The 19,988-nt window shown below is 37.5% G+C and overlaps 1 protein-coding gene across 7 annotated transcripts in view; it reads left to right on the top strand.

Moving 5' to 3' along the window:
- Positions 1-1,473: 1,473 nt before the first annotated feature.
- FXR1 (FMR1 autosomal homolog 1) overlaps positions 1,474-19,988 on the top strand; it is a 67,534-nt gene continuing 49,019 nt past the window's right edge. For 4 of the 7 annotated variants that reach the window (XM_004477628.5, XM_004477631.5, XM_004477630.5 and 1 more), the window contains exon 1: positions 1,709-1,798. In XM_004477628.5, coding sequence (XP_004477685.1) covers positions 1,748-1,798 — 51 coding nt within the window. In that variant the 5' untranslated portion in view covers positions 1,709-1,747. Of the gene's footprint in view, positions 1,558-1,690; positions 1,799-19,988 lie in introns of those variants that run through there. The other 3 variants (XM_071214649.1, XM_004477629.4, XM_004477627.5) reach the window with 3 other exon arrangements.

The raw sequence follows: 19,988 nt of genomic DNA on the forward strand, positions 1-19,988 counted from the left end.
GTCTATCAGCTGATGAATGGAAAATGAAATGTGGTATAGCTATAAAATGAAGAATTCAACAATAAGAATGAAGTAGTGATGCCTACTACAATATAGATGACTCTTGAAAACATGCTAAGTGAAAGAAGCCAGTCACAAAGGACTATAAACTATATGATTCCATTGCATGAAATGTTCAGACTGGGCAAATCCATAGAGACAAAAAGTAGATTAGTGAATGCCTAGGATTTGGGACTTGGGAAGATATGGGGAGTGATTGCTAAATGGTATGACTTGTCTTTTCTGGAGTGATGAAAATGTTCTACAACTGATTGTAGTGATGGTTGCACAACTCCATGAAAATATTAGAAACCGTTGCATTGTATACTTTAGACGTCGAATTCTATGGCATGTGAATTATATCTTCATGAGCGCTAAAAAACAAGGCCAAATTGGATATTATAATTCTGTAAAATCATAATGAGATAATAGGATAGAAGGAACTCAACAAACGGTGGCTATTACTACAGGCATTTTGCTGTTTTTCTTACTATGACCAACATTTAAAAAAATCATTCTGTATTTAAGAATACAACATTGAGTACTTTGGAAACCCGTGGAGATGCAAAAGGGCTAATCAGAGGGTATATGCCTTTTTAAGGTCCCTCTCCTCGCAGAAAAGCTTGTCAGAGGACATTTCCCTGTGAGTATGACTACCAGTTAAAGCATCCTTTTTTAAAATTAGTGTTTTCTTTTAAAATGGTAATTCAAGTAGAACAACACAGAGAGTATAGCAACAGAGATGAGGAAACTCTTCTAGTAATGTTTCCAAAGGCTTTGCTCTGGAAAAAGTTTTGATATTGTCAATAAATATTCAAAATATCTCTGTCATAATGTTTACTGGGTTGAGGTAGGTTCTATTAGAAAAGTCATTCCGGGTGGTTCTGTCTTGATATTTGTGAAACTTCACTTGCTTTTGCAACAGGAGAAAAAGTGGTCTCCAGATCCATCTACTGAGAATGGGCTGTAGACTCAGATCTGCTTCAGGTTGCAAAAACATCTAAATTGCACTGAAAACACTCGGTTTGACTTTGAAACAGCTAAAGTAGTAACAGGTGGGAGGAGGACTTGGCAGAAGTTTGTAAGGGAATGTGAATTTGAGTCAGCGAAGAGACGGCCCCTAGTATTTAAAAAAAAAAAAAAAAAAAGAGTAGGGGTGAGGGAAGAATTTGGTGCACAGTACATTTTTAAAATCCCCTGTCCCAGAAAGTTTATGACAGTAAGCATGTGGAGCCCCACAGCTGCTCTTGGGTGAGGAACCTAATCCAGGGTACCAGTACTTAAAAAGAAGGCAAAACACCCCAGGGCAGGGAAACGTAGAGGTGTGGGGCGCTCAGCTTCTGGGAGGTTCATTCCGGAGCAGCGGGAGGAACCAACCAGCCGGAGCAGTGCGAGCAGCGGACACTGGGGGGCGGGGGCGCAGGGACGCAGGGGCGGGTCAGCGAAGGTCGGGGCGATTGTGTCGGGAGGTGAGCAGGGCGTTGGCGGCTGCGGCGGGCGGAGCCCCGCAGCGGTGATGTAAGGAGCGGAGGGGTCCCACTGGGAGATTCGGGGAGGTGCGGTGAGACCCAGGGGTGCGGGGCGGGGGATCCGAATCCCCGCCCTATTTTCCCCGCCCCTCCCCCCGACTCTTACACGCCCCTCCCCCTCCTCCCCTCTGGTTGGAAAGTTTCTAGAATCTCTTCCCAGCGGCCTTTGCGGTTCCAACATGGCGGAGCTGACGGTGGAGGTTCGCGGCTCCAACGGGGCTTTCTACAAGGTACTGACCTTTTTGCCGCTTCGTTGGGTCTTCTGGGATCTGGAGCGGGATTGGGGGAGGGTTGGCGGTCCTCGAGAGTGAGGTTTGAGGTCGAAAAGATCGGCCAAGCCTAAGCCCAAGGCCGCTAGGCTCTCTCGCTTCGTCCCCCTCCACCCGCGGTTTAACGGTCTCGGGGGCCCGGGCTCCGTTATGTTTTGAAACAACATATCAGACATCTTTTGCTATTTTCTACTTCTGAACCTTATTCTTGAATGCTAGTATGGGCCGTGGTGGGCCGGCGGGAAGAAGTCCTTGATGGCGGTGAGCTCCCTGGGAGCAGGCCTGAGCCGCTGGGAGGTGGGGGTAGTTGTGAAAGGAGGCGGTGGGATTGTGTGGTCACACCCGCTCTCCCGCCCCTCTGCCGGGGCGAGCTGGAGCGTCTCTGCTTCCTCCTTCTACGCGTCCCTAGCCCCTTGGGGGCTAGGTCACGGAATCTTAGGAATTCATGTTTTACTAGGATCTGGGCTATCGTCTTTAGTATCTGAAGGGGAAGGCGGGGTACCAGATTGAGGGTGAGGAGCGAAGAGACAAAACTAAAAAAACCTTGAATTGTGGCGGGGAAATATTTTTGCGGCCTGGGAAATTGGGCGGTGCCTTACCCTCTCTGTTACGGAAGAAAAAGCGAGAGTTCTGGGCTTTCGAGTAAGGCTTAAAATGTGAAATGGGTAGGGGAGATAGGTAGAGAGGTGACCAATTAAATACCCATTTCTTTATTTCCGTTAACCCCGTATTTTTTGGAGGGAGGATGTTTGTTGTCTATTTTTTCCACGAGACTTTTGTTTGTTTCCTTCGCGAGGAAGGAGATGCATTACTGTGGGATTGCGGCTGGAAAACGGAAGAAATTCAAGAGTAGAAGAATTTGGTGTGGGCTTTCCAATATGTAGGACCAGATAACTGGAAATGAAATCCTGACACTTTGTTTTTGCCATTATAACGTCCCCTTCTCCGTATTCTCCCTTTTTCCCAAAGTATGCCAGGCTGTTAACAAGATCAATACAGAATCTTCCCAGCTGTTGTCTGTCAGTCAATCTCACTAAGCCTGCATCTCAAATGTTTGAGAGGCCTGGCTATTTTTATGAAGGGCCTTCTCCTAAAGCAGGAGTATTGTGCGACGCAGAATGAATTCTCACTGGGTTTCATTTCACTGTAGCTTTTATCTCATGGGATTTATTTTGTTTGGTGGTCATAATTTCTTATTCTTAGCGTATTGTTTTTCCTTTCCTAGTTTACTGATTAGTTCTAAGGATTTGGTTTAACGGTCACGTGGTAGTAGCATTCTGGGGAATCACGGTCGCGTATAAGAGATTCCTCTGAGATTTTTCAAAGTTTAAGTGTTTGTAGGTGATGAAGATAATATTAAAACAGCGACCTCCTAGTGGAAAGGAGTCTTTAGCATAGTTACATTAGCGGGCTAGGTTAAAACTTGGTGTCAGACAGAGGTCCTAACTGAAATTTGAGTAGATATTTCTTTGACGTCTGTTCTTACTGAAACCTAGTGCCTGCCTTCAGCGACTGGAGATAGCGGTAGTTAGGCTTACCATACTTTTCCTGTGAAAGGTATCAGATCATTTGTATGAACACCTTCTCCCATGGATAAATTTCAAGTTAGCACTATTTGGCTATATAGTTCTTGTGTAATAGAGGTATGCGTTTTTTCCTGCGTATTATGAAGTGGGAAATGATCAAATCACTTTAACTATTTTGCAGCACGTAGATCGTAGAGAGAACACCGTTTCTTTTTTTTAGCCAAGTATGTTTTTTGCTGATGGTCTGCTATACAAGATGTTCGTCATTTTTTCTTTTGTTTTTATTTTGTAAGACTCATTAAGGTCATCAGTTTGAGTGCTTTAGTAAAGATTGTTTACAGATTGTACTCTGGTCTCATGGTGTTTTTCCCCAATCAGTCACGATAAAACAAATGTACCCATTATGGAATTCTTAAGTATTTGTTATTGATCCACATCCCTATTCTGCAGATCTGCTGCTTGGTTTTACTTTGACTACGTTATGCATTTTACCTAACAAAGCGAGGTGGCTTTTTGGCAAAGGTTAAAATAGTAGAATGATTAAGGAGAGGGACCCTAGCAACACACTGTGTGCATATTAATATTTACCCTTGAATGTTTGGAATTTTATGTCCTCCCATAATCCACTTATACATGGCACCTTAGTTGAGTGTGGTATTTAGAACTATGGAAGAATAAGAATAGTGAGGTGGAAAGAGCCCTGGATTTGAAGAAAGGAATTCTAGGTTTGCACTTCAGCTTCCATTATCTAGCAATAGACCTCCGAAAAAATCTCTTTGGGTTTGTCTTCTCTCTCATAAAATGAGGGTTTTGATCAGTGGTCCCCAGTATTTTATTATATACCATAAAACTGAACACTTGGAAGAAATACTTACTGTAATTACAATTTATTATTTTTAACCATTTAGTTTTTTAAATTGAGGTGTAATTTGAATAGAGTAAAATTCATCTTTTTTGGTGTAATTTCTATGAATTTTGACAAAAACTTAGCTGTATAATTACCACCACAATGAATAGTTCCACCATCCCTCAAATTTCCCTCTAGCTTCTTAGTAAATCACCCTCTCTCCCTGCCCAGCAACTAGGGTGTTTTTTTATCCCCATAGTTTTTGCCTTTTCTAGAATGTCAGAAAATGGAATCAAACAGTACAACTTGTAGTGATTTGAGTCTGACTTCCTTCATTTAGCATAGGAGTAGTTTAATTTTAATTACTTTTGATTTCTAATTTTAATAATCATACATGGTAAGTGAGGGAATTTTGGAAACGTCTCAGAAAAAGCCAAGTTTCCTTGAGATAACAGCTGTTAACATTTTAGTGTGCTTTTTTCTTTTCAATCAACAGGTGACTTTCATTTCACCTTTCCTTCACCTCCCATCCCACGGTATATGCAGACACATTTGCTCTTGTCTGTAAGCCTGAATTTCCCTTGAAGAATTTCCAAGTCCTGGAAGTAGTAGGCAGAGTCATCATACCTTGATACAGATTCTCAGTAGACATTGTTAAAGTTTTGCTAGTGGAACTGAAACTTCATTTCACAAATTCACTGGAACCAGTGAAGAGCTGAAGACTGAAGATTTTACCTAAAATTAGGATAGTCTTTTTTTTTTCTCTCACAATTATGTGTGCAAATGATAGTATACTAAACATTGTCTGTGGCTTGTTTTTATGTTCATTCAGTAGTGGGATCTATAGTTGTTAAAGATGAAAAGTTGGTATGGCCTTTTTTGCAGCCCTAAAAACTGTGGGGATTGGACAGAATGAAAATGAGTTAATTAAGCATTTGTGAGTGGGGCATGATTTTATAGGAAATGATTTGCTTTTTGTGTCCTTTTATACTGGCAGCAGCCTTTTAGGGTTTATACTATTAGCCATTTAAAGTGTTTTTAAATCTTTGGTTTTTACTGTCATACAGACTTGCATAACCATTACCAAAATCTTATTTTAGACATTTCCCTCAGCCAGAAAGAAACCTCTGCCTATGTGCAGTCATTAAAGTACTTTTTATCTGATGTATGTGATATTGAACTTTGTAATAGCATTGCAACTTGCATAGCTGTGAGTAGAATAGAATTTTAAATAGAAGTGTAAAGTAAGTTACTCAGTTTCTGGCTTATGTGGAGGAGATCTTCCATGGTGTTCAATGAACTGTGTAATCTCTGAGGTTGAATAAAATTTCAGGAACTCTATATAGATGATAAAATTCATTACTTTTAAAAGTTTCGGTATTCCTCCTTTAGCAATACATTTGATTGATCCACCACAAAAATAAATCTAAAGTGTGAAGTACTACAGTATTTTCATAATTGCCTTATTACTTTGGCTTAATTCAGAGGTTCTTAACCAGGGGTCAGTGAACTTGAATTGAAAATTCAGAAAAACATTATTCTTGTGGTGACGTGTTGGTGTGGGTGTGATGTATTTATTAAATAATACACAGTATAGTGAGGACTTAGTAAAGGGTCCGTGGTTTTCACCTGACTGGCAAACGGGTCCATGGAACAAAAAAGGTTTTCACCTGACTGGCAAACGGGTCCATGGAACAAAAAAGGTTAACCCCTGACTTAATTAAATATTAAATGAAATCTGAGCATAATCTTAATTATGTGGTAGGTGAAATCAACAAGCCATGAACATTACTGATATGCAACCAATAGTTTATGCTTTTGCATTATGAAATCCTCACATCCTCATGGTCTGTTTTTTTATTCAGATCAGTTACTCAGTATTGTTGTATGCTAAAGGCATTACTTTGAGTAATTTTTTCCTTAAGTTATTTGATAATGATGTGATAATTTATGTAATACATAATGTAGTTAGTGAATTTGCAGACTTCTTTATTTGTAGAACATTTATTCATCAATTTGAAATAATTTTCACTTTAGATTTGGTTATGTAGGTCTATTTTAAAACAATATGTATTGTTTGAGGTTAATTTTAGATTGCAGTAGCATTCTTCAGTGTTCGGTAACTGTTGTTGGAATCTAATCTCTGTGCACATCTTTCAGGTGTTGTGATCATCTGACAAACAGGTTTGTTAGAATGTAGATCTCCCATTCAGATGGAAAAAATAGAAAAATTGGGTGGAAGGAGTGGTGATGGATATGCTAGATGGAAATAAGGTCTTGTCAACAAAGTGTGAGATTCATCCCAGCTGAATTAAAAAATACATATAAACATCTATGTATATACATGTGTATAAGGTAACCCCTGTCTGTAGCCACATACATACCATTCCAGATTTTTTCCCATGCTCATAGACTGGTGCTTAGATAACACATTCACATAAAACTGTAGGTGTTTTTGGTAATGCTCTATAAAAACAGTATCATTTACGTATACATCTTTGCTGTTTTCACCAGAAGTGTTGTTTATTTCTTAATTGCTATGTAGTATTTCTCGGTAAGACTATCAAATTTGTCATTCCTCAATTAATAGACACTACTTTTTTGTGTGTGTTTGTGTTTTATAACAGCACTCTACATATCTGTGTTTCTATTGGTTAGGTTTCAAAGAGTGGAATAGTTTGATGGAAGAGAGACTTTTCCCCAGTTCAAATAAATGTTAACAGGTTGCATTCCTGGAAGGCCTAGCACTTCCAGTTTCTTCCAACAGCAAAAGGCAACCCTTTTCATTTATATACCTGCTAGAAATAGGTTTTATGAATTTTAATTTTTTTCCAGTTTCTTGGTCGTAGAGATACTTGTCACTAGAAGTTTGATTTGCAGATCACCTCTCATGAATTTTCACATTTGTTGCCCCTTGGTTTTACTTTTCCATAAATTGCCTGTCCTTTGCTCATTTTTTTCTATGAGGTTTTCATTTATTTGTCAATTGGTGAGATTTCTGTATTTTGTGGTATTAGCCCTTTGAAGTCTGTGTTATAACCTCTCATTCTGTTAACTTGACTTTATGGTATTCCTGGCCATACAGAAATTTTATTTTTACTTACGAATGGTTTTTTTTTTTTTAATTTGTTTTTCGCTAAGGCTTCAGGGTTTCCAGTCCTGGTTAGGATATCCTGTGCCCACCCAGATTCTTAGGTTTTCTTGCAATGTTTTAATTTACTTTTACATTAAAACAGTGCTTCAGGAATTATTTTTTAATGTTCTGTATGAGAGACAGTTGAGCTGGCACCATGCATTAAATAATCTCTGCCTGTTTTATAAAGGAATTTTTTTTTTTTAAACCCATAATGGGGAATTAGGTACTTGTTCTTAGCCAAATTTCCCTCACTTCTGGAATTGGAATGAGAGGAGGACCAAGATCCAGGAGAGCTGGGTCTCACTCAGGGCTGATAGAACCTCACAGGAGATGCCCCACTAAGTTTCTTGGTGCTCTGAAAAAAGACTGTAAAGAGGCCCTAAAAAGGGAATGGACATTGTGACTTGTTTTGGGGCACATAAAGCTAGTTAGGAGTCATTTCCTCACGTTATTGCCCTGCGCCTTCTCGTTTTATTACCACGTAGTAAGTAGTAGATCTGAGACCTGCCTTAATAGTGATACCACAGCACTGTAGTATATTCAGTCAATGAGGTTTTTTATTGTCCTGATAAGGTTTTTCTATATCTGTTAACTGTAGACAATTTAGAAAAATTGAGTCCTTTAAAATTAATGTTATAAAGCTCCTGGAAGATGTACCTTGGTGTTTTGAGGGTTGGAGGGTAGATTTACACACCTGGGAATACCCTAGTTTAAGAAACTCCAGTGCCTTCAGTTTGCGACTTGAGAAACTTTAATGTAATGATGGTCTTCCACCTCATTTCTCCCAGGATGGTACATAACTATTATAATTCTAGATGCACAGGAGAGTAATTAATCACATGTAGATGTATTAGGGCATTGGACTGTATTTTTCAGAACTCTCATTAAGAAAAGACTGCTTGCTACATTCAATTTTCTCTTTCTGTAGTCCTGTAAAATGTATCATACATGTGTATTTAACTATAAAAAGTATTCATCATACTATAAAATGTATCTTTGGCACACAATTCTCAAGAAACCCATTTTGTAAGTTGATCATTAGCCATTAAAATATTTGCTAGTTTAATACACCATTTTATAGTTTATAGGAACTTTTAGGGAAACAACCTTTTTTTCCTGATAAAATTCTAATTAAAGAGGTAATAATCACTCAATCTGAAACTTCTCTAATAAAAAGTAATTAAAAATAAAGCCTATTAAAAACAAAAAAAAATAATTCATTCTCCCCACTGTCATTTGAGTTTCAAGTGTTAGTTAGCCTCTCATTTTAGTTTTAACTCCTTTGTTGCAGATTGATGTTCTGTGAACATCTTGGCAATTTACACTTTGTTATGCCCATGTGATTTCCTATGATTGAAATTATCCGTCCTTTCCCCCTGCTTTGGAATTAAAACTGGTGTGAATACGTGAATACAATCCTCATTCTAGCAGCATTATCCCATCAGTTAAAGCCATGAAAAGGAAAAAAAGTCATAAAAGAGCAGCTTGAAAGGCAGAGGAGGGGAACGCATAGGTGTCCTTTACCTAACATTGGAAGTTTTAAGAATTTATTTCTAATTTTTGAGAATTCTACCTATATTTCTCATATGGCAGTTTTAGTTTGAAAAGCTTTTAAGTCCTGGTGTAGACTACTGCCGAGGTTGAAAAGTCATCTGTTGGTCATACCCAGAACTTCTTTTTAGTCTGCTGTCCTTTTCCCTTTTATCTCTATATATGGTGATTTCAAAAATTATAATCGAAACATTGCTTATGGACCTTACAGTGCAGGTTATTAAAATAAGTTTTCAAGAATAAACTTAATGTTTATCCTTTAGAAACTAGATCTTTTTAAAAATTGTAATACCTTGGAATATGTTGGACTTTGTCATCTATCAACCTACTTCATTCTTTCTAATGACTGCCTGATATTCTATGAATGATACATGACTTCTCTATCTTTCATTGTGTTGGGCATTTAGAATCAAACCTTGCTTGATTCTAACATCTTTGTGAACATCTTTGCCCTCTAGGTAAGTGTACCAGTACATTACTATAAGTGGAATTGTTGGGTCAGTATGTGTGATAACATTTAATAGCCATCAAGAAAAAGAAGTAAAAAAAAAAATTAAAAGCCATGACTTTGTTTTTCCTTGTTATTGAGAAAGGTACTGAAAGTAGTTTAAAAAAAAAAAAATAAGTGTACATAATATGTTTATATATACATATAAGGGAATATAATATGCTACTTATATATATAATGTTCAGCAGCTAATATTCATTACTTAGTCCATGCCCAGTTTGATTTTGTTAGGTTGACTCAGCAGTCCAATTTAATAGTAATGATAGTAATAGTTGGTAATCATTTATAAGGACTTTTAGTTTCAGGCACTGTGTTTGGTGATGAATATTTTACATTAGCTTATTTAATTCCAACAACCCTGCATTGGAGGTAGGGAATGATATTCCAGTTATATGTACTTGTTTTTGTCCAGGATTTTATATTGTTGAGCTGGAATTTAAACAGGGTGAGGATATTTTTGCTCAAGTTAGGGCCAAAAACAATTCATTGTAGAGGTCAGGGTTCAGGGTAGAGATTTGAAGTCTACCTTAAAAAAATCCCTATAAACCTTGAGAAATGTATAAATTTAGTTTTCTTTGGGTTTTGTCTTTCAGTGGTTATTGTTCTGAATATCTCAGTCTATTAAGGTTCTTAGGAAAGAAGAGAATGTCAGCAGGCTTTCTGGTCCAGGTGCAGGATAGTCCATTGCATTTCCCTTACCTGCTAGTTAAATCCTGCCAAAAAGGGAGTTTGTCTGACTTGCTTGCTCCTGGGGATTACTGCTTCATTTTGTAAGTGCTCAGAAACAGATTTCAATAATCTGATCTAGATTTGTCAGGGATGTGAAGTAAGCTTTAATAGCCAGACTCCCATTTCCCAGCGTCTAAAATTGCTGACTTAACACCTCTGGAAACCCAGTGCTGGTTTTTTTTGTACCTTGAGATACTGAGGTAGAAGAATTGAACTTACTTTAGAGCATCTTCGTATCTCGTAACTCTTGGTGTTTTCCCTTTTTAGGAAATCTGCTTTCTCTTACTTGAAACTCCAGAAGAATTATTTTATTGTCATTATGATGGTTCCCTAAAGTTACTAATTCTTTTAGTCCTTACCCTTTTGAACAAAATTCTTAGAAGTTTATCAATTTTTTCTAATCTATTTTGGGGTAAGCTTCATCTCTTAGGGATGAGAAAATGGCACAGAGAAGAAAGGGCATTTTGTTCTTAGTGGAAGAGATAAAATTTGAACCCAAGGTCTGTATCTTTAATTTAAATTTTATTTTTATCCAAATATATGTTCATAGGTTAATAAGGCCAGTGGTTCTTTTAGTGGCAGCCTATAATAACTTTAAGTTTCTAATTCTTTACAGGCAATCATTAACTTACTTAGCTATTTCTTGTTATTTTGATATCTCTACATGTGAAACACTTCTATTGCCATTTTTTGACATAGTCTCCTTCCCAGCATGTAATTTTAGTCATCACTTGGCCCTCCCTTCCCCTCCCCCTTCTTTTCCTTTCTTTCCTACTTTGGAACACATCCTCAGGGAATTCCTGAGGGGGGAAAAGCTCATGGGTGGTAGGAGTTTTGATTTTTCATTTCTTTTCATACCTTATTAGTAGGCCAGCTGGGAGTAGATTGGGAATCACTTTGCATTCCTTCTGATTGTATGGTTCCTAACCTGTGGGGGTCTGCTAGCCACTAAGAGACCTCAAAGTTGCTGCAAGCAAAAGATCTGTGAATAATTGTGTATATCAATCATGTCTTTAAAATTCAACATTTTTGGAGTTAAAAAGCAATTGTACTTGAAAATGTTGGGAACCATTAATGATGGAGGTTTAGTTAAGAGACTTCCATGTTTGTGTAGGCCCCATCAGTTGAGTCTTAAAAAGCTTAGAAGCAATATGGATGAAAGGAATTGTATACATCAGTGTATACATCAGTGAGTCTTAAAAAAGCTTAGAAGCAATATGGATGAAAGGAATTGTATACAAGGGTATTAGTAGAATTGACAAGATTACTGGAAGTTGATCGTTCAGATAGAGGATGATTAAGATTTTGAATACCTTTCAAATTGAAGTGAGACATGGGTAAAGATGTCTGGTTGGAAGTGGGGGTTAGAGTCCAGGGAGTTGGTTATGCTTCCATGTATAAATTTGGTAAGTTAGTGTAGGATCCACACGATTTTATTCTGTCTGAGCTGGCATCAATTGTAAGAGACATAAGCACCAAGAGGAAATATTGCCAATTAAGCTTCCACATTTTCTTTATCTTTTCGAATTCTTATGATGTACTTACTGAAAGATCTGGAACACTTGCTGTAAAATGAGAAGTAAAATAAAAATAAATTGGTTAAATTATCTTCGCATTCAGAAGTTTCTCATATCTTCTCAATACCATGGGGTGTGTTGATGTCAGCATACTTTTAAAGGGCTCTTACGATCTTATTTGGATTTTCTTCCAAAATTTCTCAAGCCTTCTCGAAGTTTTGATGCTGGTGCTTTTTGACTATCAGGTGTCAACAATAACCTCTGGTAAGAAACCTCAATTCTTCCTGAAATAGTTCTTCATTGGTTTGCTGACTGAAATGTTAGGTAGTTGCAGTCAAGTGCCACAGATACTGCAAGCAAACCAAGTTTGAGCATGCCTCAGCAATGACATTTGTTTCCTAACTGCTACACAGCTATCAGCTATTCTAAGGTATCATCAGTTAGAATTATCCTGATTTTTAAAGTTGTTAAATTGATGGGTTGGGAAGCTAGACCACGGCCAGAAAATGAATCAGTAAATAAATTGGTAATTGGTCAGAGCATAACAGATAATCAAATCCATTGTAGCAGTTCTTGAAAAATAAAAGCCTGTGGTGGATTTTGCATAAATTATGTTAGCAACATTTCCTTCTCATGGTTATTTTTTTTTGGTTAATATTTAACCACTGCAGTAGTCTTTAACTGAAGTAGTTGGGGGAAAATATAGAGTTAACCTAGCAAAAATAAAAACCCTATAGCATCTAACAACCTGAACTCAGTGCCTCTAATATTAAATGAAGAACTTACTATTATAATGCATCTCAGTATTTTTAGAAACAATATTGCTTTAGTAATTAAGCCATCAGCTACAACGTTCAGACACATTTGAAAAGGCATAAAAATGTAATAAAGTTATTTTTGAATGTTGCATCAAGTAAATCTGGGAAGAAAATCTTTCCTTAAGTTATGTGCTAGTGATCCCTGAGAAAATTAGGTTAAAAATAAAAGCTTTGAGAAAAGTATTAAAGCTAAAGTGAGTCTTAAAACAATGGTTCATCTATGTAAAAGAACGTCAAATTTGAAGAAGGAAATAATGTATCTGATATTTCCTTTTGCTTGCTTACCAGAATAAATATGAGCTAGAAGCTTGATACCTTATGTGTACACTGCTTTTGTCATGAAGGGTTTTATAGGTTAGAATTTTGAGATTGAAGTCATTAAAAAGCTCACTCAGTGGGCTCAGGGATAGTTTGTAAGCTCCAGATAAAAAGATTGTACTGTTTCTTGCTGGTTGGTCTTTTGTTGCTCAACATACTGCCAATTAGTAAACTCTTCTAACAAGTCTTTGATGTCTGTGTAAGAGAGATTTTAGAGTGAAAATCTTAGGTTTTTGGATTTAGGCTTCCCATTCTAAACCCTGCTTTGAGGATTCAAGCTGTCTAGTGTCTCATTTCTGGTTGATAGTTTGCCGAACATTAAGGTTATTTCCCCTTTTATGAAGAATGTAAATTTAGTATTTTCAGGCTTTCATTTATATTGACTAATGAAATGTAGTAACAGGAAGTCATTAGTGGATTTTTTTTTCTTTTTATCTAAAGTAATAGTAATAGATACTTTCAGTGAAAAATTTTTCTATCTTACAATTTTTTATTGAAGTTTATCATTCATACATGAACATATATAACAATAAGTGTATAGTAAAAGTGGACTTCCAAAACATGTTTATCATATAGGGCTCCCATACACCCCCTCCACCACCACCACCGTTCATTGCGAAACATTTGTTACAAACTATGAAAGAGCATCATCAAAATATTACTACTCTCTTTAGTCCATATCTTACATTTAGTGTATTTTCCCCCAACCTACCTGATTATTTACATTCTGTATTAGTATTACGTGTTTGTTACAGTTTATGAGAGAGCATTATCTCATTCTGTTGATCACATCCATCTTCCACCACAGGAGGAATATGTTCTTAATGGACTTAGTGGAGATGTTCTTAAAGGGATTCATGCATCTTTAGATTTCAGAGCTAAGCTCAAGCAAGTCCTCTGATAAACTAAAATTTTATTTTAACTGGAGTCCATGTTTTGGACAAGATTCCATTCCTTTTGTGAACTAGGTTCTTAAAAAATTTATTGAAGTATATTACTCATACGTAAACAATAAGTGTATAATAATAGTTGTGAACATCCAAAACAAACATATATAACATCATACAGGACTCTCATAACTCACCATTCCACCAATAACTTTCGTTGTTGTTAAATCTTTTTAAGTAATGTTTAAAGAGCATTGTCAGGGAAGCAGATTTGGCCTAACGGATAGGGCGTCTACCACATGGGAGGTCCAAGTTGAAACCTAGGGCCTCCTTGACCTATGTGGAGCTGGCCCACATGCAATGCTGATGTGCGCAAGGAGTGCCGTGCCACATGGGGTGTCCCCTGTGTAGGGGAGCCCCACGCACAAGGAGTGCGCCCCGTAAAGAGAGCCGCCCAGCATAAAAAAAGTTCATCTTGTGAAGGAGTGGCGCTGCACACATGGAGAGCTGACGCAGCAAGATGTCGCAACAAAAACGAGACACAGATTCCGGGTGCTGCTGACAATAATAACAGTGGACACAAGAAGAACACACAGTAAATGGACACAGAGAGCAGACAACTGGGGGTAGGGTGGGGAAGGGGAGAGAAATAAATAAAAAAGAAAAACTTTAAAAAATAAATGAAATAAAGAGCATTGTCAAAATATCACTACTAACCAAAGTATTTTCCCCCAAATGACCTTATTATCTTTATATCATTTATATATGATCATACATAAACAAGTGTGTAGTAAAAGTTGTGAATTTACAAAGCAGACATGCGTAACATCATACAGGGGTCCCATACATCAACTCTCCACCAACACCTTGCATTGTTGTGAGATGTTTGTTACAAATTATGAAAGAATATCGTCAGAATCTTACTAATCATAGTCCTTATCTTACATTTGGTATGTTTTTCCCCCAACTCACGCTATTATTATTTTTTAAATATATTTTTTATGACAGAAGTTGTAAACGTATAAAACAATCATGCATGTGTGCAGAATTCCCAAACAACACCCCTCCACCAGTACAGCACACTGGTGGAACATTTGCTACAGATAATACCATCTTATTGTTACCATGTCCATAGTGTACATTTGGCTCACATTTTGCCTACTGCCTCATTGTCAACACAGTACTTCTTTCTCATAGATGCAACAATATGATATTAATACTGTTAACCACAGTCCATAGGTCACTCCAGCTGTATTTTCCCATGCTTCTCCACATTTCCAACACCCTGCAGTAGTGATGTACATTTGCTCTAGCTCACAAAAGATACTCTTGCATCTGTGCCATCAACAACAATTCTCATTTACCCCTTGGTTTACTGTGCTGTTCATTTCCTAGATTATTCTCTAGCGTTCTGTCAATTGGTGTTGACATACCTGGACTACCATTTTCAGCCACATCCCTATTTATAAACCAGCCATTACTCGCTGTGTTAATATCTACTCTATACATTTCCACACTTTTACAGTAAAGCTAATTAAAACTTGTACATATATTAAACATCAGTAGTCCATCACAGTCCTCCTCTTATCTCCTTTAAGAATCCACCACCTACCAGCAGGTCTTGAATATATTTTCCTACAATTTCTTCTAGAAGTTTTATGGTTTTTGCTTTTATTTTTAGGTTTTTGATGCATTTTGAGTTAAATTTTGGATAAGGTATGAGACAGACTAGTCAAAAATCCCTTGACCATACATGTTGTGAGGGTCTGTTTCTGAACTAGCAGTTTGTTTCCATTGGTGTGCGTGTCTGTCTTTATGCCAGTACCATGCTGTTTTTACCAATATAGCTAGGTAATATGATTTAAAGTTTGGAGATGAGGGTTGACTAGTCCTTTTTATGATGTGTCTGGCTATTCAGGGCCCCTACCCTTCTAAATAAATTTGGTTGTGTTTTCAAAATTTTTTTTAATGCTGGTGAATTTTTATTAGGATTGCATTGAATCTGTATATCAGTTTGAGTAGAATTGACATGTTAATATTTAGTCTTCCAATCCATGAGCATGGAATATTCTTCCAATTATTTAGGCCTTTTTTGATTTCTTTTGCTATTGAGTTGCCATTTTCTGAATACAAGTGCAAGTTTATTCCTATCTGAGTTTTATCTGTCATATCTCATTTTCACCACTCTTTTGACACTTTTCGTTACTTTTATTAGATATAATTTTCATTTCTAGACTCTCTTCTAGGCCTCTCCTTTTTTTCTTTTCAGGCTCTAGCACACCCTCTAATATTTCCTGAAACTCTGGTCTGTTGCTTAGAAATTCTCTCAGTTTCAGTTTATCTTAGAATATTCTAATCTCACCCTCAATTTTGAAAGACAGTCTTGCTGGATATAAAATTCTTGGCTGGAAGTTTTTCTCTTGTAGTACTTAAATATATCAGACCACTGTCATCTTGCCTCCATGGTTTCTGGTGAGAAATCAGCACTTAATCTTATTGGGTATCCCTTATATATTGTGTGTTGCTTTTCTCTTGCCGTTCTCAGAATTCTCTTTGTCTTTGGCCTTTTACATTCTGATGAGTATGTGTCTTGGAGTTGGTCTGTTTGGATTTTTTCGGATGGGAGTACGTTCTGCTTCTTGGATATGGATACCTGTGTCCTTCAATAGGGTTGGGAAATTTTCTACCATTATTTCTTCAGGTATTCCTTCTGCCCCTTTTCCCTTCTTTTCTCCTTCTGGGACACCCATGGCACGGGTGTTTGCATGCCTTTTGCTGTGATTTAGTTCCCTGAGACCTTGTTCAATTTTTTCCATTCTTCATCTGTTCTGTATGTTCTCTTTCAGAGGCCATTTCACCAATCCTTTCTTCTGCTTCCTCAAATCTGCTATTACATGATTCCAATTTTTTAAAATTGCATTTATTGCACCTTTGATGCCCGTAAGATCTACTTTTTTTTTATATGCTTTCAAATTCTTCTTTGTGCTCATGCAAAGTCTTCTTAATATCCTTAATCTCTTTAACCATCTCATTGAATTTATTAAGATTTGTTTGAACATCTGTGATTAGTTGTCTCAACTCCTTTATGTCATCTGGAGGTTTATCTTGTTCCTTTAACTGGACCATGGCTTCCTGTTTCTTGGTGTGGATTGTAATTTTTTGTTAGTGTCTTGGCATCTGGATTACTAGAGTATTATTCTGGGTGCAGTTTTTCTCTTTAGGACTTCCTATCCTTTCTCCCTTGCTGGTTGTGCAGTTAGGAGCCAAGGTTGTCTGTCATTGGTACTATAAGCTGTGGAGGATCAAGCTGCCCTCATTGCCCCAGAGACCAATGAAGCTTCTCCCAACTTTGTCCTTTGCCAGGAGTAGGGACAGAGTCACAGGTGTGTGGAATAATCCAAGTCATACAGGCCTAGACTCTAGTTGCCCAGAGAGACTGATGAAGCTTCACGTCCCTTTCTCCCCTTCCTGGGATGGAGATGGAGCTGCAGGTATGGCCAGCAGCCTATGCAGTGCTGGTCCAAGATGACAGCAGCTGCCCCTGTAAACTTTCATTTTCAGTCTATGCCAGCCATAGGTACCTGCAGGGCTCCTCAGCCTCCTCCTAGCCAGAGGTGGGGCTGAAGCCTACCCTAGGGCTGAGGGCAATCTGGGTGAAAGAAACTGGTTCCTGCCTTTGTTGTGATTTTTAGGTCCTGGCTTCCCCTCAGGCTGGGGGCAGAGTCAAAATGGCAGCCACCAGCCTCTTTCCAACTTGGGCAGATTCACACCCCAGCTGTTTCCAGGGTTATATCTTAGCCAGCCAAGTCTACCAATCAGTGGCTCAAATTGGCAGCCAACCATCTGATCTCTTCCCCTGTTTTTGGGAAATGGTGCTTCCAATTCCAGCCACAGAATAGCTTCTAGGGTGGCTTGTGCCACCAAAGTAGGATAATCATAGCCTCCGCAGCTTGGCTGGTAATTTCCTAGAGAGGCTGGTGCAGGTCCCCACAGCTTCCTCCCTGCTGGAGGTGGCACTGGGGCCTAGGCTAGAACTGCAAACTTAACTAGATGGAAAGAAGCTAGTCCCCACCAGCACTATTTTCAGTCCACCCCACTTCCCTTTGTGCCAGGCACAGAGTTAAGATGGCAGCCACCAGCTTCTTTCTGACTTGGACAGGTTCAAACTTTAGTTCTCAGGATTATACTTTAGCTCACTGAATTTACTCATCAGTAGCTGCAGTTGGTGCCCAACCTTCTCTTCCTTCCCGTTTTTTGGGAAGTGGAACAGCTCCCGAGGCAGCTTGTGCCTCCAGTGGAGGATGGGCACCAGCCTATGAGGCATGGAACCCTCTTTCAGGAGATTCTTCTCTGCATATGGGCAGTCTGTTCCTTGTGGATGGGCCGTCTCTTCCTTTCCTTCAAGCCATCTTGCTGGTTCTGTGAACTAGATTTTGATGTTTTGTTCTGGAACTTTGCTTCATATAGTTTAATGTGTAAGGTGTCTTGTTTCTCTGAATTAGTATTACTTCCAGATTTAATCTTTAAAGTTTACAATTACAAAAATTGACAAAAGCGTTTTATCATCTGGTTCATTATGATTTAATGAAAAGTACCCCAGACAAGGTTTTTAAATTTACTTATCTCTTAAGGAGTGTAATTTTGGGCCTATGTAGAGGCACGTTCTCCAGTTTCCCTTCCTTTGAAATGAGGGGTCTGGAAGGTTTCCTATCAATGAAATTTTGTTTTACCTCAAACCTTTGTCAGGTGATTTTCCCACAGCTGGGTCTATCATTCATCTGTTTCTGATTTTTTTTTTTTTACTATATTCTAATCGTTTAATTCCTTAAATCCATTCAGACTATAGGTTTTTTTTTTTCTGTGAGTATTCCCATCAATTAACAGATCTATTTTTCAGCTGTCGTTTTCTTTAAACTCAAATATATCTTTAAGGTAGGCAGATATCCTGTGCAGTTTATTCTTTCTACAGGCCAATCAATCTCCTTCCTCAGAATGGCTAAGCACTTTGGGCATGTACTGATGAGGAAAGATCTCTAAGATTTAAAGTGGGAGAAAAACAAAGTTCAGAACAAATTACCATACGTTTTTTGAAAATTTTTATAAGGGATTTATATTTTTAAAATTACAGCCTTTTCCCATGAATTACCCACCATTGACATAGTCATTGTTACGTTTTTAATCAGTTTGGTCAGCTTGTCCTTACTAACAAAACTTGAGTATATTGTAAATTGGAGATTTAACTCTTTGGGTGTTGTTTCACCCCCTTAACGATTTTTTTTTTTAATTGGATGTATTGTTTACCCTTCATATTTTAGTTTAAGGTTGAATAAATTTATCAGAAATATATATATATTTTTGTTAGGCCTTCCTCACTGCAAAATTATAAATAATTTACCTAATGTCTTTCTTCAGGAAACTTTGACTCAAAAACTTTTGAGTCTTTTATTCATTGATTTTTATTTGAGAAAGCATCCATTTTTATATCTTTTCCCAAAAATTATCCAGATGTTCCAATAACATTTAAAACAATCCACTTCTCCCTCTATTTGTAAATTTCTCAATGCCCTACACTTATTTTCGGAATCTGTTCTATACCTTTGAAATGCCTGTCTTTTCTGTTTGTCTTGATTTTATAGCTTTAAAAAAAGTTTCAGTATTTAGTAGAGCTAGTGGGTTCTTGTTATTTCCTCCCCCCTTCTTAAAAGTTAACTTTTTGGGTATTGTTATTACTATTATTATTATTAGAGAAGTGAGTTTATAAAACAATCATGCATAACATATAGGATTCCCATATACTACCCCACCACCAACACCTTCCATTGGCATGGAACATTAGTTAGAATTGTTGAAGGAATGTCAATATTACTACTAACTGTAGTCTATAGCTTACATTATTATGTATTTTTCCCATTAGCCATCCTATTATAAATACAATATGTAATAGTATTGTACATGTTACAGTTCAAGAAAGAACACTTTCATATATGTACTGTTAACCATAGTTCATTATCCATCACAGGTTCACTGTGTTATATAGCCCATTTCTTGTACAGTTCATCCAGAGTACACTCAGTCGCTCTCAATTTCATTACAAAGTTGTGCTGTTTTCACCACAGTCAATTTTAAAACTTTTTCATTATTCCCCAAAGAAAAATCCCTTAACCCCTTAACACCCTCCTATTCTTGTTGACCTTTAGCATTGATAATAGTACCTTTGATGCAAAAATATTACATTACTGTTAACTATAGCCCATAAATTACATTAGTTGCATTTTTTCATCTATCACCATATTCTTAACACATTGTAATAATGA

The sequence above is a fragment of the Dasypus novemcinctus genome, chromosome 4 (assembly GCF_030445035.2).
Source record: "Dasypus novemcinctus isolate mDasNov1 chromosome 4, mDasNov1.1.hap2, whole genome shotgun sequence".
Taxonomy (NCBI): Eukaryota; Metazoa; Chordata; class Mammalia; order Cingulata; family Dasypodidae; genus Dasypus; species Dasypus novemcinctus.